The sequence below is a fragment of the Oncorhynchus tshawytscha genome, linkage group LG09, assembly GCF_018296145.1.
Source record: "Oncorhynchus tshawytscha isolate Ot180627B linkage group LG09, Otsh_v2.0, whole genome shotgun sequence".
In the NCBI taxonomy this organism is placed as follows: Eukaryota; Metazoa; Chordata; class Actinopteri; order Salmoniformes; family Salmonidae; genus Oncorhynchus; species Oncorhynchus tshawytscha.
Genome location: NC_056437.1, coordinates 1,376,835 through 1,403,120, shown reverse-complemented (window position 1 = coordinate 1,403,120; position 26,286 = coordinate 1,376,835). Strand labels below are relative to the sequence as shown.

Here is a 26,286-nt window from a genome sequence, read left to right as displayed (position 1 = left end):
AGAGGGAGAAGGAGGAAGAGAGATGGGAGAAGGAGGAAGAGAGAGAGGGGAGAAGGAGGAAGAGAGAGAGGGGAGAAGGAGGAAGAGAGAGGGGGAGAAGGAGGAAGAGAGAGACGGAGAAGGAGGAAGAGAGAGATGGGAGAAGGAGGAAGAGAGAGACAGGAGAAGGAGGAAGAGAGAGAGGGGAGAAGGAGGAAGAGAGAGGGGAGAAGGAGGAAGAGAGAGAGGGGAGAAGGAGGAAGAGAGAGACAGGAGAAGGAGGAAGAGAGAGAGGAGAAGGAGGAAGAGAGAGATGGGAGAAGGAGGAAGAGAGAGGGGAGAAGGAGGAAGAGAGAGAGGGGAGAAGGAGGAAGAGAGAGAGAGGGGAGAAGGAGGAAGAGAGAGAGGGGAGAAGGAGGGGAAGGAGGAGAGAGAGGGAGAAGGAGGAAGAGAGAGAGGGGAGAAGGAGGAAGAGAGAGGGGAGGAGGAGGAAGAGAGAGATGGGAGAAGGAGGAAGAGAGAGACAGGAGAAGGAGGAAAGAGAGAGGGGAGAAGGAGGAAGAGAGAGGGGAGAAGGAGGAAGAGAGAGACAGGAGAAGGAGGAAGAGAGAGAGGAGAAGGAGGAAGAGAGAGATGGGAGAAGGAGGAAGAGAGAGGGGAGAAGGAGGAAGAGAGAGAGGGGAGAAGGAGGAGAGAGAGGAGAAGGAGAAGGAGGAAGAGAAGGAGAGGGAGAGAGGAGGAGGAAGAGAGAGAGGGGAGAAGGAGGAAGAGAGAGAGGGGAGAAGGAGGAAGAGAGAGAGGGGAGAAGGAGGAAGAGAGAGAGGGGAGAAGGAGGAAGAGAGAGGGGAGAAGGAGGAAGAGAGAGAGGGGAGAGGAGGAGGAGGAGGAGAGAGAGAGAGGGAGAAGGAGGAAGAGAGAGAGGGGAGAAGGAGGAAGAGAGAGAGGGGAGAAGGAGGAAGAGAGAGGGGAGAAGGAGGAAGAGAGAGACAGGAGAAGGAGGAAGAGAGAGACAGGAGAAGGAGGAAGAGAGAGGGGAGAAGGAGGAGGAAGAGAGAGAGAGGGAGAAGGAGGAAGAGAGAGACAGGAGAAGGAGGAAGAGAGAGACAGGAGAAGGAGGAGAGAGAGAGGGGAGAAGGAGGAAGAGAGAGGGGAGAAGGAGGAGAGAGAGACAGGAGAAGGAGGAAGAGAGAGAGGGGAGAAGGAGGAAGAGAGAGACAGGAGAAGGAGGAAGAGAGAGAGGGGAGAAGGAGGAAGAGAGATAGGGGAGAAGGAGGAAGAGAGAGAGGGGAGAAGGAGGAAGAGAGAGAGGGAGAAGGAGGAAGAGAGATGGGAGAAGGAGGAAGAGAGAGAGGGGAGGAGGAGGAAGAGAGAGGGGAGAAGGAGGAAGAGAGAGAGGAGAAGGAGGAAGAGAGAGACAGGAGAAGGAGGAGAGAGAGAGGGGAGAAGGAGGAAGAGAGAGAGGGAGAAGGAGGAAGAGAGAGACAGGAGAAGGAGGAAGAGAGAGACAGGAGAAGGAGGAAGAGAGAGACAGGAGAAGGAGGAAGAGAGAGGGGAGAAGGAGGAAGAGAGAGAGGGGAGAAGGAGGAAGAGAGAGAGGGGAGAAGGAGGAAGAGAGAGAGGGGAGAAGGAGGAAGAGAGAGACAGGAGAAGGAGGAAGAGAGAGACAGGAGAAGGAGGAAGAGAGAGAGGGGAGAAGGAGGAAGAGAGAGAGAGGGGGAAGGAGGAAGAGAGAGAGGAAAAGGAGGAAGAGAGAGATGGGAGAAGGAGGAAGAGAGAGGGGAGAAGGAGGAAGAGAGAGAGGGAGGGGAGAGGAGAAGGAGGAAGAAGAGAGGGAGAAGGAGGAAGAGAGAGAGGGGAGAAGGAGGAAGAGAGAGAGGAGGAGGAGGAAGAGAGAGAGGGGAGAAGGAGGAAGAGAGAGAGGGGAGAAGGAGGAAGAGAGAGGGGAGAAGGAGGAAGAGAGAGACAGGAGAAGGAGGAAGAGAGAGACAGGAGAAGGAGGAAGAGAGAGGGGAGAAGGAGGAAGAGAGAGAGGGGAGAAGGAGGAAGAGAGAGACAGGAGAAGGAGGAAGAGAGAGACAGGAGAAGGAGGAAGAGAGAGGGGAGAAGGAGGAAGAGAGAGAGGGGAGAAGGAGGAAGAGAGAGACAGGAGAGAGGAGGAGGAGAGAGAGGGGAGAAGGAGGAAGAGAGAGAGGGGAGAAGGAGGAAGAGAGAGACAGGAGAAGGAGGAAGAGAGAGAGGGGAGAAGGAGGAAGAGAGATAGGGAGAAGGAGGAAGAGAGAGAGGGGAGAAGGAGGAAGAGAGAGGGGAGAAGGAGGAAGAGAGAGATGGGAGAAGGAGGAAGAGAGAGAGGGGAGAAGGAGGAAGAGAGAGATAGGGAGAAGGAGGAAGAGAGAGAGGGGAGAAGGAGGAAGAGAGAGACAGGATAAGGAGGAAGAGAGAGGGGAGAAGGAGGAAGAGAGAGAGGGGAGAAGGAGGAAGAGAGAGAGGGGAGAAGGAGGAAGAGAGAGAGGGGAGAAGGAGGAAGAGAGAGAGGGGAGAAGGAGGAAGAGAGAGACAGGAGAAGGAGGAAGAGAGAGAGGAGAAGGAGGAAGAGAGAGGGGAGAAGGAGGAAGAGAGAGAGGGGAGAAGGAGGAAGAGAGAGAGGGGAGAAGGAGGAAGAGAGAGACAGGAGAAGAAGAGGAAGAGAGAGAAGAGGAGAAGGAGGAAGAGAAGAGAGAGGGAGAAGGAGGAAGAAGAGACAGAGAGGGGAGAAGGAGGAAGAGAGAGACAGGAGAAGGAGGAAGAGAGAGACAGGAGAAGGAGGAAGAGAGAGAGGGGAGAAGGAGGAAGAGAGAGAGGGGAGAAGGAGGAAGAGAGAGAGGGGAGAAGGAGGAAGAGAGAGATGGGATAGGATCTTTATTAGAACTAACTTCCGATACGTAGGTTGATTTGGTCCCGTCGTTCTCCGTTGGGGTTCTGGAAGCAGGTGTAGAGTCCGTTGTTTGAGAGGTCCACCTCCATCAGTATGAGTCTAGACCCCTCCTCCCGGTGGCGTGCCTTCACGTCCGTCCCGTTTACCTTCCACGTCACACTGGCCTCGCTGTCCAGAGAGCCACACTGCATAGTCACGTCCCCACCCATACGCTCATACTGAATACTGGCCCCTAGAGAGGAGAGAGGAGCAGGGTGCTGTTACTACACTGTTACTACACATTCACTACACCGTTACTACACCATTACTACGCTGTTACTACACATTCACTACACCGTTACTACACCATTACTACGCTGTTACTACACATGCACTACAACGTTACTACACCATTATTACACATTCACTACACCGTTACTACACCATTACTACGCTGTTACTATACATTCACTACACCGTTACTATACCATTACTACGCTGTTACTACACATGCACTACAACGTTACTACACCATTACTACACATTCACTACACCGGTACTACACCATTTCTACACTGTTACTACACATTCACTACACCGTTACTACAACATTACTACACCGTTACTACACCGTTACTACACTGTTACTACACTGTTACTACACTGTTACTACACATTCACTACAATGTTATTACACCATTACTATGCTGTTACTACACTGTTACTACATATTCACTACACCATTACTACACCATTACTACGCTGTTACTACACATTCACTAAACCGTTACTACACCATTACTACACATTCACTACACCGTTACTACACATTTTCTACACCGCTACTACACCATTACTACACCGTTACTACACAGTTACTACAATGTTACTACACCGTTACTACGCATTACTACACAGTTACTACAGTTACCACACTATTACTACACTGTTACTACACAGTTACAATACCGTTACTACACCGTTACTACACAGTCACCATGTTGTTACTACACTGTTACTGCACAGTTACTATACCGTTACTACACCGTTAATACACATTCACTACACCGTTACTACACCATTACTACACTGTTACTACACCGCTACTACACATCCACTACACCGTTACTACACTGTTACTACACCGTTACTACACCGTTACTACACTGTTACTACACTGTTATTACATATTCACTACACCATTACTACACCATTACTACGCTGTTACTACACATTCACTAAACCGTTACTACACCATTACTACACCGTTACTACACTGTTACTACACATTCACTACACCGTTACTACACCATTACTACACCGTTATGACACCGATACTACACCATTACTACACATTCACTACACCGTCACTACACATTTACTACACCGCTACTACACCATTACTACACTGTTACTACACAGTTACTACACCGCTACTACACCATTACTACACTGTTACTACACAGTTACTACAATGTTACTACACCGTTACTACACACTACTACACAGTTACTACAGTTACCACACTATTACTACACTGTTACTACACCGTTACAATACCGTTACTACACCGTTACTACACAGTCACCATGTTGTTACTACACTGTTACTACACAGTTAATACACATTCACTACACCGTTACTACACAGTTACTACACCGTTACTACACTGTTACTACACCGTTACTACACATCCACTACACCGTTACTACACTGTTACTACACCGTTACTGCACTGTTACTACACTGTTACTACACCGTTACTACACAGTCACTATGCTGTTACTACACAGTTGCTACACAGTTACTACACAGTCACTACGCTGTTTCTATGCTGTTACTACACAGTCACTACGCTTTCACTACACTGTCACTACACTGTCACTACACTGTTACTACACTGTTACTACACTGTTACTACACCGTTACTACACCGTTACTACACATTCACTACACCGTTACTACACCATTACCACACAGTTACTACACGGTTACTACACGGTTACTACACCGTTACTACACCATTACTACACAGTTACTACACTGTTACTACACAGTCACTATGTTGTTACTACACTGTTACTACACAGTTACTATACCGTTACCACACTGTTACTACACTATTACTACACATCCACTACACCGTTACTACACTGTTACTACACAGTTACTATACCGTTACCACACTGTTACTACACCGTTACTACATGGTTACTACACATCCACTACACCATTACTACACTATTACTACACCGTTACTACACCGTTACTACACAGTCACTATGCTGTTACTACACAGTTGCTACATAGTTACCACACAGTCACCACGCTGTTAGTTACTACACCGTTACTACACAGTCATTATGTTGTTACTACATTGTTACTACACAGTTACTATACCGTTACCACACTGTTACTACACCGTTACTACACTATTACTACACATACACTACACCGTTACTACACTGTTACTACACAGTTACTATACCGTTACCACACTGTTACTACACCGTTACTACTGTTAGTACCCTGTTACTACGTGGTTACTACGCTGTTACTACACTGTTACTACACAGTTACAACACATTTACTACGCTGTTACTACAACACACTGCACAGTCACATCACCACCCAAACTGAACATGGGACTGATAACGTGAACATAAGACGCCCTCCTGAAGCGCCACAACACAGGAAACAACTAAAACCTCAACAACACGTGAACACTTTGTAGTTGTTTTATCATCTCTGTAACTCAGGTCTTTGTAGTTGTTTTATCATCTCTGTAACTCAGGTCTTTGTAGTTGGTTTATCATCTATGTAACTCAGGTCTTTGTAGTTGTTTTATCATCTCTGTAACTCAGGTCTTTGTAGTTGTTTTATCATCTCTGTAACTCAGGTCTTTGTAGTTGTTTTATCATCTCTGTAACTCAGGTCTTTGTAGTTGTTTTATCATCTCTGTAACTCAGGTCTTTGTAGTTGTTTTATCATCTCTGTAACTCAGGTCTTTGTAGTTGTTTTATCATCTCTGTAACTCAGGTCTTTGTAGTTATTTTATCCTCTCTGTAACTCAGGTCTCACACACAGACACTAAGCAGCCATGTACTGGTTCATAAATCCCCCTAGAGTCTATTATTGAACCAATGTGTCAATCTAAGTAACATAATAATAGAAACTACCAACTAATGTGACCACACTGTGGAAAGGGGAGATTGTGAGGAAAAGCAAGGTGTTTTGGTATAGGACCCCCACAGTGTCACAGGGCTCGTCTCAGGGTAACCGCAACCGGTTTAAAAAGTCAACTTTGTGCCTTTCAACTTAAACGGTTTAAATATGTGTATTACTGTTTCTCTGTTTGGCCCATTATCAGCAACCATCACTCCTGCGTTCCAATGGGACGTTGCGTTAGCTAATCCAAGTTACTCATTTTAAAAAGGCTAATTGATCATTAGAAAACCCTTTTGCAATTGTTTTAGCACAGCTGAAAACTGTTGTTCTGATTAAAGGAGCAATAAAACTGGCCTTGTTTGATTAGTTGAGTATCTGGAGCATCAGCATTTGTGGGTTTGATTACAGGCTCAAAATGGCCAGAAACAAATAACTTTCTTCTGAAACTCGTCAGTCTATTCTTGTTCTGAGAAATGAAGGCTATTCCATGCGAGAAATTGACAAGAAACTGAAGATCTTGTTCAACACTGTGTACTACTCCCTTCACAGAACTGCGCAAACTGGCACTAACCAGAATAGAAAGAGGAGTGGGAGGCCCTGGTGCACAACTGAGCAAGAGAACAAGTACAATAACGTGCCTAGTTTGAGAAACATACGCCTCACAAGTCCTCAACTGGCAGCTTCATTAAATAGTACCCGCAAAACACCAGTCTCAACATCAACAGTGAAGCGGCAACTCCGGCATACTGGCCTTTCTGGATGGCAGGAAGCTTGGCCCCAGTGATGTACTGGGCCATTTGCCCTACCCTCTGTAGTGACTTGCGGCCTGAGGCCAAGCAGTTACCATACCAGTCAGTGATACAACCAGTCAGGATGCTCTCGATGGTGCAGCTGTAGTACCTTGTGAGGATCTGAGGATCCACGTCAAATCTTTTCGTCTCCTGAGGGGGAATAGGTTTTCACAACTGTCTTGGTGTGCTTGGACCATGTTAGTTTGTTGGTGATGTGGACACCAAGGTACTTGAAGCTCTCAACCTGCCCCACTGCAGCCCCGTCGGTGAGAATGGGGGCATGCTCGGTCCTATTTTTCCTGTAGTCCACAATCATCTCCTTTGTCTTGATCACGTTGAGGGAGAGGTTGTTGTCCTTGCACCACACGGTCAGGTCTCTGCCCTCCTCCCTATAGTCTGTCTCGTCGTTGTTAGTGATCAGGCCTACCACTGTTATGTCAACGGCAAACTTAACGATGGTGTTGGAGTTGTGCCTGGGCGTGCAGTCATGAGTGAACAGAGAGTACAGGAGGGGACTCAGCACGTACCCCTGAAGTGCCCCAGTGTTGAGGATCAGCCTGGCAGATGTGTTGTTGCCTACCATTACCACCTAGGGGTGGCCCCTTCAAGATGTCCAGGATCCAGTTGCAGAAGGAGGTTTTTAGTCCCAGGGTCCTTAGCTTATTGATGAGCTTTGGGGACACTATGATGTTGAATGCTGAGCTGTAGTCAATTAATAGTATTCTCACATAGGTGTTCCTTTTGTCCAGGTGGGAAAGGGCAGTGTGGAGTGTGATTGAGATTGCATAATCTGTCGATCTGTTTGGGTGGAATGCGAATTGGAGTGAGTCTAGTGTTCCTGGGAAAATGGTGTTGATGTGAGCCATGACCAGCCTTTCAAACCACTTCATGGCTACAGACATGAGTGTTACGGGTTGTTAGTCATTTAAGCAGGTTACCTTGGTGTTCTTGGGTACAGGAACTATGGTGGTCTGCTTGAAACATGTTGGTATTACGGACTCGGACAGGGAGAGGTTGAAAATGTCAGTGAAGACACTTGCCAGTTGGTCAGTGCATGCCCGGAGCACACGTCCTGGTAGTCCATCTGGCCCTGTGGCCTTGTGAATGTTGACCTGTTTACTCACATCGGCTGCAAAGAGTGTGATCACACAGTCTTCCGGAAAAGCTGGTGCTCTCATGCGTGTTTCAGTGTTATTTGCCTCGATGTGAGCATTTAAGTAGTTTAGCTTGTCTGGTATGCTCGTGTCACTGGGCAGCTCTTGGCTGTGCCTCCCTTTATATTTTGTAAAGGTTTGCAAGCCTTGCCACATCCAACGAGCGTCAGAGCCCATGTAGTACGATTCGATCTTAGTCCTGTATTGACACTTGGTGGTTCGTCTGAGGGAATAACAGGATTTCTTATTAGCTTCTGGGTTAGAGTCCTGCTCCTTGAAAGCGGCAGCTCTAGCCTTTACCTCAGTGCGGATGTTGCCTGTAATACATGCCTTCTGGTTGGGGTATGTACCCTCGCTTACTGTGGGGACGACGTCATCAATGCACTTATTGATGAAGCCAGTGACTGATGTGGTGTACTCCTCAATGCCATCGGAAGAATCCAGGAACATGTTCCAGGCTGTGATAGCAAAACAGTCCTGTAGCTTAGCATCTGCTTCATCTGACCACTTTGTTATTCTAGTCACTGGTGCTTCCTGCTTTAATTTTAGCTTGTAAGCAGGAATCAGGAGGATATAATTATGGTTAGATTTTGCCAAATGGAGGGTGAGGGAGAGTTTGTAGGCATCTCTGTGTGTGGAGTAAAGGTGTTCCAGATTTGTTTTCCCTCTGGTTGCACATTTAACATGCTGATAGAAATTTGGTGAATCGGATTTAAGTTTGCCTGCATTCAAGTCCCCGTCTATTGCTGTGTATTACTGTGTCTCTGTGTATTACTTTGTCTCTGTGTATTACTGTGTCTCTGTGTATTTGGTGTTTGGTATTTTATTCAGATTCCCATTTACAAAATCAGCAGCTACACTTCCTGGGGTCCACAAAAACTTGTAACATGACATAATACAGAACATTAATAGACAACAGGGTAGCCTAGTGGTTAGTGCGTTGGACTAGTAACCGGAAGGTTGCGAGTTCAAACCCCCGAGCTGACAAGGTACAAATCTGTTGTTCTGCCCCTGAACAGGCAGTTAACCCACTGTTCCTAGGCCGTCATTGAAAATAAGAATTTGTTCTTAACTGACTTGCCTGGTTAAATAAAGGTAAAATAAAAAATAAAAAAAACAGCTCAAGGACAGAACTACATAAAAAAAAGGCCATATACAGTAGCCTACATATCAATACATACACACAAACTATCTAGGTCAAATAGGGGAGAGGTGTTGTGCTGTGAGGTGTTGCTTTATCAGTTCTTTGAAACCAGGTTTGCTGTTCATTTGAGCAATATGAGATGGAATGGAGTTCCATGCTGTAATGGCTCTATTTAATACGGCACGCTTTATTGAATTTGTTCTGGATTTGGAGTAAATGTCTGTGTCAGAGCTGTATGTGTAATGAACACAATGGGAGACAGAGAGCTGGTTTCAAGCGCAGAGCGCAGCAGGTGTTTATTTGTAAAGGACCACAGGGGAGGCAGGTAGCTGGGTCCAGGGGCAGGCAGAAGGTCATACACAGGAGGAGGCAGGTAGCTGGGCCCAGGGACAGGCAGAAGGTCATACACAGGAGGAGGCAGGTAGCTGGACCCAGGGGCAAGCAGAAGGTCATACACAGGGGCTCCAAAAAGGCAACAGTGCAGTACCGGGATATCAGGCAGTAGGTTGATAACAGGAAATCCAATAGGCTAAAGTACAGGCAGGGAATAGGCAAAAGGCGTCGTTTTTTAAACGTTTTAATATATTTATTTCACCTTTATTTAACCAGGTAGGCTAGTTGAGAACAAGTTCTCATTTACAACTGCGACCTGGCCAAGATAAAGCAAAGCAGTTTGACACATACCACAACACAGAGTTACACATGGAATAAACAAACATACAGTCAATAATACAGTAGAACACAAGAAAACAAAAAGTCTATATACAGTGTGTGCAAATGAGGTAAGATAAGGGAGGTAAGGCAATAAATATGCCATGGTGGTGTAATAATTACAATATAGCATTTAAACACTGGAATGGTAGATGTGCAGAAGATGAATGTGCAAGTACATATACTGGGGTGCAAAGGAGCAAGACAAATAAATAAATACAGTATGGGGATGAGGTAGTTGGTTGGGCTATTTACAGATGTGCTATGTACAGGTGCAGTGATCTGTGAGCTGCTCGGACAGCTGATGCTTAAAGTTAGTGAGGGAGATATGAGTCTCCAGCTTCAATGATTTTTGCAGTTTGTTCCATTCATTGGCAGCAGAGATCTGAAAGGAAAGGTGGCCAAAGGAAGAATTGGCTTTGGGGGTGACCAGTGAGATATACCTGATGGAACATGTGCTACGGGTGGGTGTTGTTATCGTGACCAGTGAGCTGAGATAAGGTGGGGCTTTACCTAACAGAGACTTGTAGATGACCTGGAGCCAGTGGGTTTGGCAACGAGAATGAAGAGAGGGCCAGCCAACGAGAGCGTACAGGTCGCAGTGGTGGTTAGCATATGGGGCTTTGGTGACAAAACGGATGGCACTGTGATAGACTGCATCCAATTTGTTGAGTCCAGTGTTGGAGGTTATTTTGTAATTGACATCGCTGAACTGAAGTCGAGGATCAGTAGGATGGTCAGTTTTACGAGGGTTTGGCAGCATGAGTGAAGGATGCTTTGTTGTGAAATAGGAAGTTGATTCTAGATTTAATTTTGGATTGGAGATGCTGAATGTGAGTCTGGAAGGAGAGTTTACAGTCTAACCAGACACCTAGGTATTTGTAGTTGTCCACATATTCTAAGTCAGAACCGTCCAGAGTAGTGATGTTGGACGGGTGGGCGGGTGCGGGCAGCGATCAGTTGAAGAGTATGCATTTAGTTTTACTTGCATTTAAGAGCAGTTGGAGGCCACAGAAGGAGAGTTGTATGGCATTGAATCTCGTCTGGAAGTTAGTTACCACAGTGTCCAAAGAAGGTCCAGAAGTATACAGAATGGTGTCGTCTGCTTAGAGGTGGATCAGAGAATCACCAGCAGCAAGAGCGACATCATTTGTGTATACAGAGAAGAGAGTCGGACCGAGAATTGAACCCTGTGGCACCCCCATAGAGACTGCCAAAGGTCCGGACAACAGGCCGATTTGACTCACTGAACTCTATCAGAGAGGCCGTCGTTAGTGAGGCAGGCCAAAACTATCATACACGGGAGGATTAAATTACGGGAAAAGCAGATGGAATAGAAGTGTGTCACAAAACAAACAATACAATCACAGTGATGAGGTGCAAAGAACTGAACCAACTAGTGTGTGATAATGACATACAGGTAGGTGTGTGAACAGGTGATTAGAATTCAGGTGAATGGGATCTGGAGAGTGAGCTGTGTTCAGGGGATCTACGTGTTTGAGAGTGTGAGCTGAAAGTGGGCTGGAAAGTGAGATGTGTTCAGGGGATCTACGTGTTTGAGAGTGTGAGCTGAAAGTGGGCTGGAAAGTGAGATGTGTTCAGGGGATCTACGTGTTTGAGAGTGTGAGCTGAAAGTGGGCTGGAAAGTGAGATGTGTTCAGGGGATCTACGTGTTTGAGAGTGTGAGCTGAAAGTGGGCTGGAAAGTGAGATGTGTTCAGGGGATCTACGTGTTTGAGAGTGTGAGTTGGAAAGTGAGCTGTGTTCAGGGGATCTACGTGTTTGAGAGTGTGAGCTGAAAGTGGGCTGGAAAGTGAGCTGTGTTCAGGGGATCTACGTGTTTGAGAGTGTGAGCTGAAAGTGGGCTGGAAAGTGAGATGTGTTCAGGGGATCTACGTGTTTGAGAGTGTGAGCTGAAAGTGGGCTGGAAAGTGAGATGTGTTCAGGGGATCTACGTGTTTGAGAGTGTGAGCTGAAAGTGGGCTGGAAAGTGAGATGTGTTCAGGGGATCTACGTGTTTGAGAGTGTGAGTTGGAAAGTGAGCTGTGTTCAGGGGATCTACGTGTTTGAGAGTGTGAGCTGAAAGTGGGCTGGAAAGTGAGCTGTGTTCAGGGATCTACGTGTTTGAGAGTGTGAGCTGAAAGTGGGCTGGAAAGTGAGATGTGTTCAGGGGATCTACGTGTTTGAGAGTGTGAGCTGAAAGTGGGCTGGAAAGTGAGATGTGTTCAGGGGATCTACGTTTGAGAGTGTGAGCTGAAAGTGGGCTGGAAAGTGAGATGTGTTCAGGGGATCTACGTGTTTGAGAGTGTGAGTTGGAAGCAGACGTAACAGTATGTAAGTTGACTATGCAAATAATTTGGTATTTTCAACACATGAATGTGTCTCACAAAGAGAAGAAGTGATGCAGTCAGTCTCTCCTCAACGCTTAGCCAAGAGAGACCGGCAGCATAGTATTTATATCAGCCCTCTGATTACAATGAAGAGCAGAACGTGCCACTCTGTTTTGACCAGCTGCAGTTTAAATAGGTCTTTCCTTGCAGCAGTCGACCGCACGATAATCAGGAAAATATGTCTCTGTGTCTCTGTGTATTACTGTGTCTCTGTGTCTCTGTGTTTATGTGTATTACTGTGTCTCTGTGTATTACTGTGTCTCTGTGTTTATGTGTTTATGTGTATTACTGTGTCACTGTGTCTCTGTGTCTCTGTGTCTCTGTGTATTACTGTGTCTCTGTGTCTCTGTGTATTACTGTGTCTCTGTGTCTCTGTGTTTATGTGTATTACTGTGTCACTGTGTCTCTGTGTCTCTGTGTCTCTGTGTATTACTGTGTCTCTGTGTATTACTGTGTCTCTGTGTATTACTGTGTCTCTGTGTATTACTGTGTATCTGTGTTTATGTGTATTACTGTGTCACTGTGTCTCTGTGTCTCTGTGTATTACTGTGTCTCTGTGTATTACTGTGTCTCTGTGTTTATGTGTATTACTGTGTCACTGTGTCTCTGTGTCTCTGTGTATTACTGTGTCTCTGTGTATTACTGTGTCTCTGTGTATTACTGTGTCTCTGTGTATTACTGTGTCTCTGTGTTTATGTGTATTGCTGTGTCACTGTGTCTCTGTGTCTCTGTGTATTACTGTGTCTCTGTGTATTACTGTGTCTCTGTGTATTATGTGTATTACTGTGTCCCTGTGTATTACTGTGTCTCTGTGTATTACTGTGTATCTGTGTTTATGTGTATTACTGTGTCACTGTGTCTCTGTGTCTCTGTGTATTACTGTGTCTCTGTGTATTACTGTGTCTCTGTGTATCACTGTGTCTCTGTGTCTCTGTGTATTACTGTGTCTCTGTGTATTACTGTGTCTCTGTGTATTACTGTGTCTCTGGATATTACTGTGTCTCGGTGTATTAATGTGTCTCTGTGTCTCTGTGTATTACTGTGTCTCTGTGTACTACTGTGTATTACTGTATCTCTGTACATTACTGTGTCCCTGTGTATTATTGTGTCTCTGTGTGTTACTGTGTCTCTGTTTATAACTGTGCCTCTGTGTATTACTGTGTCTTTGTGCATTACTGTGTCTCTGTGTATTACTCTCTCTCTCTCTGTGTGTATTACTGTGTCTCTGTGTATTACTGTGTATCTGTGTATTACTGTGTATCTGTGTATTACTGAGCATTACTGTGTCTATGGGTATTACTGTGTCTCTGTGTCTCTGTGTATTACTGTGTCCCTATGTATTACTTTGTCCCGGTGTATTACTGTGTATCTGTGTATTACTGAGCATTACTGTGTCTATGGGTATTACTGTGTCTCTGTGTCTCTGTGTATTACTGTGTCTCTGTGTCTCTGTGTATTAATGTGTCCCGGTGTATTACTGTGTATCTGTGTTTCTGTGTATCACTGTGTCTCTGTGTACTACTGTGTATTACTGTGTCTCTGTGTCTCTGTGTATTACTGTGTCTCTGTGTCTCTGTGTATTACTGTGTCCCGGGGTATTACTGTGTATCTGTGTATTACTGTGCATTACTGTGTCTCTGGGTATTACTGTGTCTCGGTGTATTAATGTGTCTCTGTGTCTCTGTGTATTACTGTGTCTCTGCGTACTACTGTGTATTACTGTGTCTCTGTGTCTCTGCATATTACTGTGTCTCTGTGTCTCTGTGTATTACTGTGTCTCTGTGTACTACTGTGTATTACTGTGTCTCTGTGTCTCTGTGTATTACTGTGTCTCTGTGTCTCTGTGTATTACTGTGTAATACTGTGTCTCTGTGTATTACTGTGTCTCTGTGTATTACTGTGTCTTTGTGTATTACTGTGTCTCTGTGTATAACTGTGTATCTGTGTCTCTGTGTATTACTGCGTCCCTGTGCATTACTGTGTCTCTGTGCATCTGCTCTAACTGCCTATGGCCAGTCCATCTGCTCTAACTGCCCTATGGCCAGTCCATCTGCTCTAACTGCCCTATGGCCAGTCCATCTGCTCTAACCGCCCTATGGCCAGTCCATCTGCTCTAACTGCTCTATGGCCAGTCCATCTGCTCTAACCGCCCTATGGCCAGTCCATCTGCTCTAACTGCTCTATGGCCAGTCCATAACTGCTCTATGGCCAGTCCATCTGCTCTAACTGCTCTATGGCCAGTCCATCTGCTCTAACTGCTCTATGGCCAGTCCATCTGCTCTAACTGCTCTATGGCCAGTCCAGTTCTTTATGAAACAATAAACTGGGGGAGTGAAAAGAGCATTGGAGCGTTTCCATGCTTGTCCTTGGCGTTGTGTTCCGTGTTACACGGCATTGTGTTCCGTGTTACATGGTTCAGGGAGTGAAGCACGGAGAGCAGCCGAAGGGACACACACACACACACGCACACACACACACACACTGACGATTCTTTCTTATCAATAGCGCCAACAACATATCTCATGAATATAACATCCTCTGTCCAATCAGCAGATCCGTGGCCAGCTAGCCAGGGCAGAGTCGGAGCAGTCCCCACTGGCACTCTATCCCCTATATAGTACGTCACTTTTCACCAGAGCCACATGACTCTGCGCTATAAAGGGAATGGGGTGTAATTTGGGGCTGTAGAGGTTGGCTCCAGCATCAGAATCCAAACGTTTGCATTTCTCAGTAGGCAGTATTCAAGTCACAGCCCTGCTCCTGCCCTGCTGTAGAGCCATGTTGTAGAAGGTCAGTAGCTGTGTGTTTCTGGGGCAGAGTCCGTGTGTGTGTGTGTGTGTGTGTGTGTGTGTGTGTGTGTGTGTTCATGCGTGCGTGTGTCAGAGGAGGCTGGTGAGAGTAGCTGTAGGAGGACATGATCATTGTAAAGGCTGGAATGGAATAAATGGAACAGGGTCAACCATGTGGTATCCATGTGTTTGATGCCATTCCATTAATTCCATTCCAGTCTTTACAATGATCCCGTTCTCCTATAGCTCCTCCCACCAGCCTCCTCTGGTGTTTCTGGGGCAGAGAAAACAAGGATTCCTGGTGATTTTACATTTGGATCTATTAGTTAGATCCATTGTACCATCCTGACTGGGTCATGTTGAAGCTGTCAGGTTTGGGCGGCAGGTAGCCTAGTGTTTAGAGCGTTGGGCCAGTAACCAAAAGGTTGCTGGATCGAGTCCCTGAGCTGACAAGGTGAAAATCTGTCATTCTGCCCCTCAACATGGCAGTTAGCCTACTGGGGAACAGTGGGTTATCATTGTAAATAAGAATCTGACTTGCCTAGTTAAATATATATATATATATATATATATTTATTTATTTTTATTTATTTTTATTAATGACCCATCCTAGATCCAGGTTCTGACCACTAGGTGGTGCTGTTTCCCCCAATGTTAATTTGATAGGTCACCCAAATTACGACATTACATATTAGTTTCATGAGCCTGTAAGTTGTCTATGGACAAGGTATGACAGCAACCGATGCTTTGGTTTTGTTTAGCTGGCCACTGTTTCAAATGCCAACTGTTTAGCAAATCCAGTGCACGTCAGTTAATTTCCAAATCACGTATAAAATACTGCACAGTTTCCTAGGAACGCGAGTGAGGCGGTCATCTCTGTCGGCGCCGGGAGTTAATAACATCATCGAGTTACACAATACGTTTGTTTATACTTCATGATGATTTGGATATGAAGAGTGAAAATGCTAATAGTATAGTTAAATTGAGCTTAAAATGATATTAGTTATTATACTAAGTAGATTAAAGTGGGGCCGTGGACATCGACCTTAGAGGGTTGAGCGTTGGGCCGTTAACCGAAAGGTTGCTGGTTCGAATCCCCAAACCGACTAGGTGAAAATCTGTTAATGTGCCCTTGAGCAAGGCACTTAATCCTTGGTCGTTCCACCCTTTAACAAGCATAAGGAAGAGGATTTCAACACCCTCCATCTCGGGGTGTTCTCAAATCCTTTCTGTTGTTAGAAAAAAATAACATTAGCATTCCCACAACATTATTTTGTTGAACTATAATTTAATCTCTGACAGTTTAAGCCTAATGATTTCTCCCAAATTGGCTATTTTAATTCATAGGATTCATCTAATACTTAATAAATATAGAACCTAACATCCGATTTGGACAACATCAGTTCACTATGTCTGACTAGTAGTTTGGAGCTCAGAGTGTTGTTTGTTCTTCTGATGTAATGTGTTCTCAGATGATGTTGTTAGCTTCAACTGCTAACTTTTTAGCATTTGGGGCACAAATCCATTGCAACTCAATGGTACCATCTTCAAAGTAGCCACCCTTTTCCTTGATGACAAATTTGCACACTCTCGACAATCTTTCAACAAGCTTCACCTGGAATGCTATTCCAACAGTCCAACAGGATTTCCCATATGCGAAACACCTTTTTTTGTGCTTAGCATATGGGAACTGATTCAAGACTGTTGGAATAGCATTCCAGGTGAAGCTGGTTGAGAGAATGCCGAGAGTGTGCAAAGCTGTCATCAAGACAAATGTTGGCTACTTTGAAGAATCCCAAATAGAAAATATATTTATCATATATATCACTTTTTTGGTTACTAAATGATTCCATATGTTTCATTTCATAGTTTTGATGTATTCACTATTATTCTACAATGTAGAAAATAGTTTAAAAAAAGAAAAACCCTGGAATGAGTCGATATGTCCAGACGTTTGACTGATGCTGTATATGTTTTGCTCTAGCACGCCCACAGGCCTCACAAGACTCGTCTGAATGTCCCCCGTTACCAGTCAAAATAATGAATGGAAGTATATATGGAGACGGTTTAGAGAAAAAAACAAGGGGTTAAATACATGTAAAACAAAATCAACAACAAATGTTCCCTAATCTTTCATATCTCTCTCAGATATACATAGCATAGACACTTCAGAATAAATGTATTTGTTATTTTTTGTTGTTCCATCCAGAGAATATGTTATTTAATGTGTTTTATGCGGTGGGCTCTGATTGTGCAAAGATATAATGTACAGATAGCTTATGTGAAGGGCTCGGCGAATGTGGTTGCTGACGCTCTATCACGGGTTTACTAACTGGGGATACGTTGGCATTTATTATTGCAAAACTAGGTTTTAAATTTTTGTGGTGGGCGTGTTACGTTCCCCAGATTATGTGTTGTAGTTTGTGTATTTGCATGTGTTTATTTCAGGAAATGGCTTCCTGAAATCCCTCAAGCAGCTGATTGGTCGACTCCAGGGCTAATTGGAGAGCTGACCCCGCCCCCTCGTCAAGACACAGCTGTCTCCAATTACCCATTCCTTCAGACGCTATATAAAAGCCAGTGTTCTGTTCAGGAGAAAGATTCTTTTTTGTAGAGGATTTTGCTGGAGGTAGATTTGCTGGAGGTAGATTTGCTGGAGGTAGATTTGCTGGAGGTAGATTTGCTGGAGGTAGATTTGCTGGAGGTAGATTTGCTGGAGGTAGATTTGCTGGAGGTAGATTTGCTGGAGGTAGATTTGCTGGAGGTAGATTTGCTGGAGGTAGATTTGCTGGAGGTAGATTTGCTGGAGGTAGATTTGCTGGAGAGATTTGCTGGGAGGTCATTGTAGAGATTTTGCTAGAGAGATTTTGCTGGAGGTAGATTTGGAGAGATTTGCTGGGAGGTCATTGTAGAGATTTTGCTAGAGAGAGATTTTGCTAGAGGTTGATTTTGCTGGGAGTTCATTGCTCATTGCTGTTCATTGTTTTGTGAGTTTGTTGCTCAGATAGAACTTATTTGATGTCCTTTGTCTCTTAGTTTGTTTGTGAAATTGTTTAATATTCTGTTTCATTTGTTCCCAGGGGGGAAGGGGAAGGCACCTAGGGAGTGCTTAGGCAAGAGGCCCGCGGGCATACATATACCCGTAGCATATTCGCTGTCTAGACACACTAGGTAAGACCTGGGCGGACCACCCCTTGTATTTTGGTTAGGGCACCAGGTGGTGCCAAATTAGGTAAGTAGTGGGTAGGCAGGTAAGATAGGAGAGGGGGGGGGGCTTTGAGATTTACTTTCTTTGCTTTGGTTCCGTCCAGGCCCTTTTCCCCATATTACCGTGTAAAGGAATAAAGTCCCTGTAAATGGTACCACATTCTGCTTGTTGTCATTTTTACTCGCACCTACAGTCCATACCTTTTTCGCTTCACAGAGAGTTTAGTTGTAGCAGGGTGTTGCGTTCCCTCTTCATAGAGGCGTGTGTAACAGTTTGTATATGCTAATAGCAGTGATGCCAAAAATACATTTTCATCCTTCAAGGGTCTTAAAATTCAAAATCAAATAGTCAGTCATACCAATGACAATTTAGCTATCTTAAAACAATGCCATATAGCTTAGTAGTACTACCACACACAGCGTGGTACAGTTGACACACCACATAGCTGCTACAATACCTAAGTCCTTAGTCGCTATGTGCTTGAAACATCCCACAACTGAAAGACTTTGTCAGATTCTTGTTCTTTTAAACACACACCCCTTTAATCTGAAATAGAACTACTGCCAAATAAATAAGTAGCTCAAATGGATTATAAAATGTGGGTTTATCAGATTTCTGTACAGTGCCGCAGTATAGCTCTGTAAGCCAGTTTAAAACCTTAGAGATGGGCGAGAAACAAAAGACCATTCCATCTCCAAACATCTTCAGCAAGTCATCTCTGTACCCTCCATCTCTTCTCCTCCTCTCCAAACATCTTCAACAAGTCATCCCTGTACCCTCCATCTCTTCTCCTCCTCTCCAAACATCTTCAGCATTAATTTACCCTCCATCCCTTTCCCTCCTCCTCATACCTTGATTTCCTGTGAGAACTGAATAACAGGGTATCTTTATGTCTTTCACTCCCTCTTCATCTCGCTCTGTCTGTCTCTCTCTCTTGTATTATGTCTCTCTCTCTCAGCAGCTGCTGGGAACTAATGCACAAATACAATAACTTCCTGCATTACCTCCCTAACACGTCATCTTCCTGTCTCCCTCCTGCTCCCTGTATGTGTCTGCTCTCTCTATGTGTCTGCTCCCTCTATGTGTCTGCTCCCTCTATGTGTCTGCTCCCTCTAGGTGTTTGCTCCCTCTAGGTGTCTGCTCCCTCTAGGTGTCTGCTCCCTCTGTGTCTGCTCCCTCTATGTGTCTGCTCCCTCTAGGTGTCTGCTCCCTCTATGTGTCTGCTCCCTCTGTGTCTGCTCCTCTATGTGTCTGCTCCCTCTAGGTGTCTGCTCCTCTAGGTGTCTGCTCCTCTGTGTCTGCTCCCTCTGTGTCTGCTCCTCTATGTGTCTGCTCCTCTATGTGTCTGCTCCTCTATGTGTCTGCTCCTCTGTGTCTGCTCCTCTGTGTCTGCTCCCTCTATGTCTGCTCCTCTGTGTCTGCTCCTCTATGTGTCTGCTCCCTTTATGTTTCTGCTCCTCTATGTGTCTGCTCCTCTATGTGTCTGCTCCCTGTGTCTGCTCCCTCTATGTGTCTGCTCCCTCTATGTGTCTGCTCCCTTTATGTGTCTGCTCCCTTTATGTTTCTGCTCCTCTGTGTCTGCTCCCTCTGTTTCTGCTCCCTCTATGTTTCTGCTCCCTCTATGTTTCTGCTCCCTCTGTGTTTCTGCTCCCTCTGTGTCTGCTCCTCTGTGTCTGCTCCCTCTATGTGTCTGCTCCTCTATGTGTCTGCTCCCTGTGTGTCTGCTCCCTCTATGTCTGCTCCCTCTGTGTCTGCTCCCTCTGTGTGTCTGCTCCTCTATGTGTCTGCTCCTCTATGTGTCTGCTCCCTCTGTGTGTCTGCTCCCTCTGTGTCTGCTCCCTCTGTGTCTGCTCCTCTATGTGTCTGCTCCTCTATGTGTCTGCTCCCTTTATGTTTCTGCTCCTCTATGTGTCTGCTCCTCTATGTGTCTGCTCCCTCTGTGTGTCTGCTCCCTCTGTGTGTCTGCTCCCTCTATGTGTCTGCTCCCTCTATGTGTCTGCTCCCTCTGTGTGTCTGCTCCCTCTGTGTGTCTGCTCCCTCTGTGTGTCTGCTCCCTCTATGTGTCTGCTCCTCTATGTGTCTGCTCCCTCTATGTGTCTGCTCCTCTATGTGTCTGCTCCCTCTATGTGTCTGCTCCTCTGTGTGTCTGCTCCCTCTGTGTGTCTGCTCCCTCTGTGTGTCTGCTCCCTCTGTGTCTGCTCCCTCTATGTGTCTGCTCCTCTATGTGTCTGCTCCCTCTATGTGTCTGCTCCCTCTATGTTTCTGCTCCCTCTATGTTTCTGCTCCTCTATGTTTCTGCTCCCTCTGTTTCTGCTCCCTCTGTTTCTGCTCCCTCTGTGTCTGCTCCTCTATGTGTCTGCTCCCTCTGTGTCTGCTCCCTCTATGTGTCTGCTCCCTGTATGTCTGCTCCCTCTGTGTCTGCTCCCTCTGTGTGTCTGCTCCCTCTATGTGTCTGCTCCCTCTATGTGTCTGCTCCCTCTGTGTCTGCTCCCTCTGTGTCTGCTCCCTCTATGTGTCTGCTCCCTCTATGTGTCTGCTCCCTTTATGTGTCTGCTCCTCTATGTGTCTGCTCCCTCTGTGTGTCTGCTCCCTCTGTGTGTCTGCTCCTCTGTGTGTCTGCTCCCTCTGTGTCTGCTCCATTTAAGTGTCTGCTCCTCTATGTGTCTGCTCCCTCTGTGTCTGCTCCCCTATGTGTCTGCTCCCTCTATGTTTCTGCTCCCTCTGTTTCTGCTCCCTCTGTGTCTGCTCCCTCTGTGTCTGCTCCTCTATGTGTCTGCTCCCTCTATGTGTCTGCTCCCTCTGTGTCTGCTCCCTCTATGTTTCTGCTCCCTCTATGTTTCTGCTCCTCTATGTGTCTGCTCCCTCTGTGTCTGCTCCCTTTATGTGTCTGCTCCCTCTGTGTCTGCTCCCTGTATGTGTCTGCTCCCTTTATGTGTCTGCTCCCTCTGTGTCTGCTCCCTCTGTGTCTGCTCCCTGTATGTGTCTGCTCCCTGTATGTGTCTGCTCCCTTTATGTGTCTGCTCCTCTGTGTCTGCTCCCTGTATGTGTCTGCTCCCTCTGTGTCTGCTCCCTCTGTGTCTGCTCCCTCTGTGTCTGCTCCCTCTGTGTCTGCTCCCTCTGTGTCTGCTCCCTCTGTGTCTGCTCCCTCTGTGTCTGCTCCTCTGTGTCTGCTCCCTTTATGTTTCTGCTCCCTCTATGTGTCTGCTCCTCTGTGTCTGCTCCTCTATGTGTCTGCTCCCTCTATGTGTCTGCTCCTTTATGTGTCTGCTCCCTCTGTGTCTGCTCCTCTGTGTCTGCTCCCTCTAGGTGTCTGCTCCCTCTATGTGTCTGCTCCCTCTATGTTTCTGCTCCCTCTATGTTTCTGCTCCTCTATGTTTCTGCTCCCTCTATGTTTCTGCTCCCTCTGTTTCTGCTCCCTCTGTTTCTGCTCCCTCTATGTGTCTGCTCCCTCTATGTGTCTGCTCCCTCTGTCTGCTCCCTGTGTCTGCTCCCTCTATGTGTCTGCTCCCTGTGTGTCTGCTCCCTGTGTGTCTGCTCCCTCTGTGTCTGCTCCCTCTGTGTGTCTGCTCCCTCTGTGTGTCTGCTCCCTCTATGTGTCTGCTCCTCTATGTGTCTGCTCCCTCTGTGTGTCTGCTCCTCTGTGTGTCTGCTCCCTCTATGTGTCTGCTCCCTTTATGTTTCTGCTCCCTCTATGTGTCTGCTCCTCTATGTGTCTGCTCCCTCTGTGTGTCTGCTCCTCTGTGTGTCTGCTCCCTCTGTGTCTGCTCCCTCTGTGTCTGCTCCCTCTATGTGTCTGCTCCTCTATGTGTCTGCTCCCTCTATGTGTCTGCTCCCTCTATGTTTCTGCTCCCTCTATGTTTCTGCTCCCTCTATGTTTCTGCTCCCTCTGTTTCTGCTCCCTCTGTTTCTGCTCCCTCTGTGTCTGCTCCCTCTATGTGTCTGCTCCCTCTGTGTCTGCTCCCTGTGTGTCTGCTCCCTCTATGTCTGCTCCCTCTATGTCTGCTCCCTCTGTGTCTGCTCCTCTGTGTGTCTGCTCCCTCTATGTGTCTGCTCCCTCTATGTGTCTGCTCCCTCTATGTGTCTGCTCCTCTATGTGTCTGCTCCCTCTGTGTCTGCTCCTCTATGTGTCTGCTCCCTCTGTGTCTGCTCCCCTCTGTGTGTCTGCTCCCTCTGTGTGTCTGCTCCCTCTGTGTGTCTGCTCCCTCTGTGTCTGCTCCCCTGTGTCTGCTCCCTCTATGTGTCTGCTCCCTCTGTGTCTGCTCCCTCTGTGTCTGCTCCCCTATGTGTCTGCTCCCTCTATGTTTCTGCTCCCTCTGTTTCTGCTCCCTCTGTGTCTGCTCCCTCTGTGTCTGCTCCCTCTATGTGTCTGCTCCCTCTGTGTCTGCTGTGTTTCTGCTCCCTCTATGTTTCTGCTCCCTCTATGTGTCTGCTCCCTTTATGTGTCTGCTCCCTCTGTGTCTGCTCCCTGTATGTGTCTGCTCCCTTTATGTGTCTGCTCCCTCTGTGTCTGCTCCCTGTATGTGTCTGCTCCTCTGTGTCTGCTCCCTCTGTGTCTGCTCCCTCTGTGTCTGCTCCCTCTGTGTCTGCTCCTTTATGTTTCTGCTCCTCTATGTGTCTGCTCCCTCTATGTGTCTGCTCCCTCTATGTGTCTGCTCCTCTGTGTGTCTGCTCCTCTGTGTGTCTGCTCCTCTGTGTGTCTGCTCCCTCTGTGTCTGCTCCCTTTATGTGTCTGCTCCTCTATGTGTCTGCTCCTCTGTGTCTGCTCCTCTGTGTCTGCTCTCTGTTTCTGCTCCCTCTGTTTCTGCTCCTCTGTGTCTGCTCCTTTAAGTGTCTGCTCCCTCTATGTGTCTGCTCCCTCTGTGTCTGCTCCTCTGTGTCTGCTCCCTCTATTTGTCTGCTCCCTCTATGTGTCTGCACCCTCTATGTTTCTGCTCCCTCTGTTTCTGCTCCTCTATGTGTCTGCTCCCTCTGTGTCTGCTCCCTTTATGTGTCTGCTCCCTCTGTGTCTGCTCCCTGTATGTGTCTGTCCCTCTGTGTCTGCTCCCTCTATGTGTCTGCTCCCTCTGTGTCTGCTCCCTCTGTGTCTGCTCCCTATGTGTCTGCTCCCTCTTATGTTTGCTCCTCTATGTGTCTGTCTATATGTTTCTGCTCCCTCTATGTTTCTGCTCCTCTATGTTTCTGCTCCCTCTATGTTTCTGCTCCCTCTGTTTCTGCTCCCTCTATGTTTCTGCTCCCTCTATGTGTCTGCTCCCTCTATGTGTCTGCTCCCTCTGTGTCTGCTCCTCTATGTGTCTGCTCCTGTGTGTCTGCTCCCTCTGTCTGCTCCCTCTGTGTCTGCTCCCTCTGTGTCTGCTCCCTCTGTGTCTGCTCCTCTATGTGTCTGCTCCCTCTGTGTGTCTGCTCCTCTGTGTGTCTGCTCCCTCTGTGTGTCTGCTCCTCTGTGTGTCTGCTCCTTTGTGTCTGCTCCCTCTCTGTGTCTGCTCCCTCTATGTGTCTGCTCCCTCTGTGTCTGCTCCCTCTCTGTGTCTGCTCCCTCTATGTGTCTGCTCCCTCTGTGTCTGCTCCCTCTGTGTTTCTGCTCCCTCTGTTTCTGCTCCCTCTGTGTCTGCTCCCTTTAAGTGTCTGCTCCCTCTATGTGTCTGCTCCCTCTGTGTCTGCTCCCTCTGTTTCTGCTCCCTCTGTGTCTGCTCCCTTTAAGTGTCTGCTCCCTCTATGTGTCTGCTCCCTTTATGTTTCTCCTCCCTCTATGTGTCTGCTCCCTCTATGTTTCTGCTCCCTCTATGTTTCTGCTCCCTCTATGTTTCTGCTTCCTCTGTTTCTGCTCCCTCTGTTTCTGCTCCCTCTATGTGTCTGCTCCCTCTATGTGTCTGCTCCCTCTGTGTCTGCTCCCTCTATGTGTCTGCTCCTGTGTGTCTGCTCCTCTATGTCTGCTCCCTCTGTGTCTGCTCCCTCTGTGTGTCTGCTCCTCTATGTGTCTGCTCCCTCTATGTGTCTGCTCCTCTGTGTGTCTGCTCCCTCTGTGTGTCTGCTCCCTCTGTGTGTCTGCTCCCTCTGTGTGTCTGCTCCTCTGTGTCTGCTCCCTCTATGTGTCTGCTCCCTCTATGTGTCTGCTCCTCTCTGTGTCTGCTCCCTCTATGTGTCTGCTCCTCTATGTGTCTGCTCCCTCTATGTGTCTGCTCCCTCTATGTGTCTGCTCCCTCTGTGTCTGCTCCCTCTGTGTCTGCTCCCTCTGTGTCTGCTCCCTCTGTGTCTGCTCCTCTATGTGTCTGCTCCCTCTATGTGTCTGCTCCCTGTGTGTCTGCTCCCTCTGTGTCTGCTCCCTCTATGTTTCTGCTCCTCTATGTTTCTGCTCCTCTGTGTCTGCTCCCTCTGTGTCTGCTCCTCTGTGTCTGCTCCTCTATGTTTCTGCTCCCTCTATGTGTCTGCTCCCTTTGTGTCTGCTCCCTTTATGTGTCTGCTCCCTCTATGTGTCTGCTCCCTGTATGTGTCTGCTCCTTTAAGTGTCTGCTCCCTTTAAGTGTCTGCTCCTGTATGTGTCTGCTCCCTTTAAGTGTCTGCTCCCTGTATGTGTCTGCTCCCTTTAAGTGTCTGCTCCCTCTATGTGTCTGCTCCCTCTATGTGTCTGCTCCCTCTATGTGCCTGCTCCCTCTATGTGCCTGCTCCCTGTATGTGCCTGCTCCCTGTATGTGTCTGCTCCCTCTATGTGTCTGCTCCTCTATGTGTCTGCTCCTCTGTGTCTGCTCCCTCTGTGTCTGCTCCCTCTGTGTCTGCTCCTCTGTGTCTGCTCCTCTGTGTCTGCTCCCTCTATGTGTCTGCTCCCTGTGTGTCTGCTCCCTCTATGTCTCTGCCCTCTGTGTCTGCTCCCTCTGTGTGTCTGCTCCCTCTGTGTCTGCTCCCTCTATGTGTCTGCTCCCTCTATGTGTCTGCTCCTCTGTGTGTCTGCTCCCTCTGTGTGTCTGCTCCTCTGTGTGTCTGCTCCTCTGTGTCTGCTCCCTCTGTGTCTGCTCCCTCTGTGTCTGCTCCTCTATGTGTCTGCTCCCTCTATGTGTCTGCTCCTTTATGTTTCTGCTCCCTCTATGTGTCTGCTCCCTCTGTGTGTCTGCTCCCTGTGTGTCTGCTCCCTCTGTGTGTCTGCTCCCTCTGTGTGTCTGCTCCCTTGTGTCTGCTCCCTCTGTGTCTGCTCCCTCTGTGTCTGCTCCTCTGTGTCTGCTCCTCTATGTGTCTGCTCCCTCTATGTTTCTGCTCCTCTGTTTCTGCTCCCTCTGTGTCTGCTCCCTTTAAGTGTCTGCTCCTCTGTGTCTGCTCCTCTGTCTGCTCCCTCTGTGTCTGCTCCCTCTGTTTCTGCTCCCTCTATGTGTCTGCTCCCTTTAAGTGTCTGCTCCCTTTATGTGTCTGCTCCTCTCTGTGTCTGCTCCCTGTATGTGTCTGCTCCTCTATGTGTCTGCTCCTCTGTGTCTGCTCCCTCTGTGTCTGCTCCCTCTATGTGTCTGCTCCCTTTATGTTTCTGCTCCCTCTATGTGTCTGCTCCCTCTGTGTCTGCTCCCTCTATGTGTCTGCTCCTCTGTGTGTCTGCTCCCTCTGTGTGTCTGCTCCCTCTGTGTCTGCTCCTCTGTGTCTGCTCCTCTATGTTTCTGCTCCCTCTGTTTCTGCTCCCTCTGTGTCTGCTCCCTTTGTGTCTGCTCCCTCTGTGTCTGCTCCCTCTGTGTCTGCTCCCTCTGTTACTGCTCCCTCTGTGTCTGCTCCCTCTATGTGTCTGCTCCCTCTGTGTCTGCTCCCTCTATGTTTCTGCTCCTCTATGTTTCCTCTCCCTCTATGTGTCTGCTCCCTTTAAGTGTCTGCTCCCTTTATGTGTCTGCTCCCTCTGTGTCTGCTCCCTGTATGTGTCTGCTCCCTCTGTGTCTGCTCCCTCTGTGTCTGCTCCCTATGTGTCTGCTCCTTTATGTTTCTGCTCCCTCTGTGTCTGCTCCTCTATGTTTCTGCTCCCTCTATGTTTCTGCTCCCTCTATGTTTCTGCTCCCTCTGTTTCTGCTCCCTCTATGTTTCTGCTCCCTCTGTTTCTGCTC

The 26,286-nt window shown here is 47.3% G+C and overlaps 1 protein-coding gene across 1 annotated transcript in view; it reads right to left on the bottom strand.

Annotated features, from left to right (window-relative positions):
* Positions 1 to 26,286, bottom strand: part of cntfr (ciliary neurotrophic factor receptor) — a 553,504-nt gene that overhangs the window by 274,628 nt on the left and 252,590 nt on the right. The window contains exon 3 of the mRNA XM_042326362.1: positions 2,889 to 3,122. Within this exon, the coding sequence (XP_042182296.1) occupies positions 2,889 to 3,122 (234 nt within the window). The remainder of the gene's footprint in view (positions 1 to 2,888; positions 3,123 to 26,286) is intronic.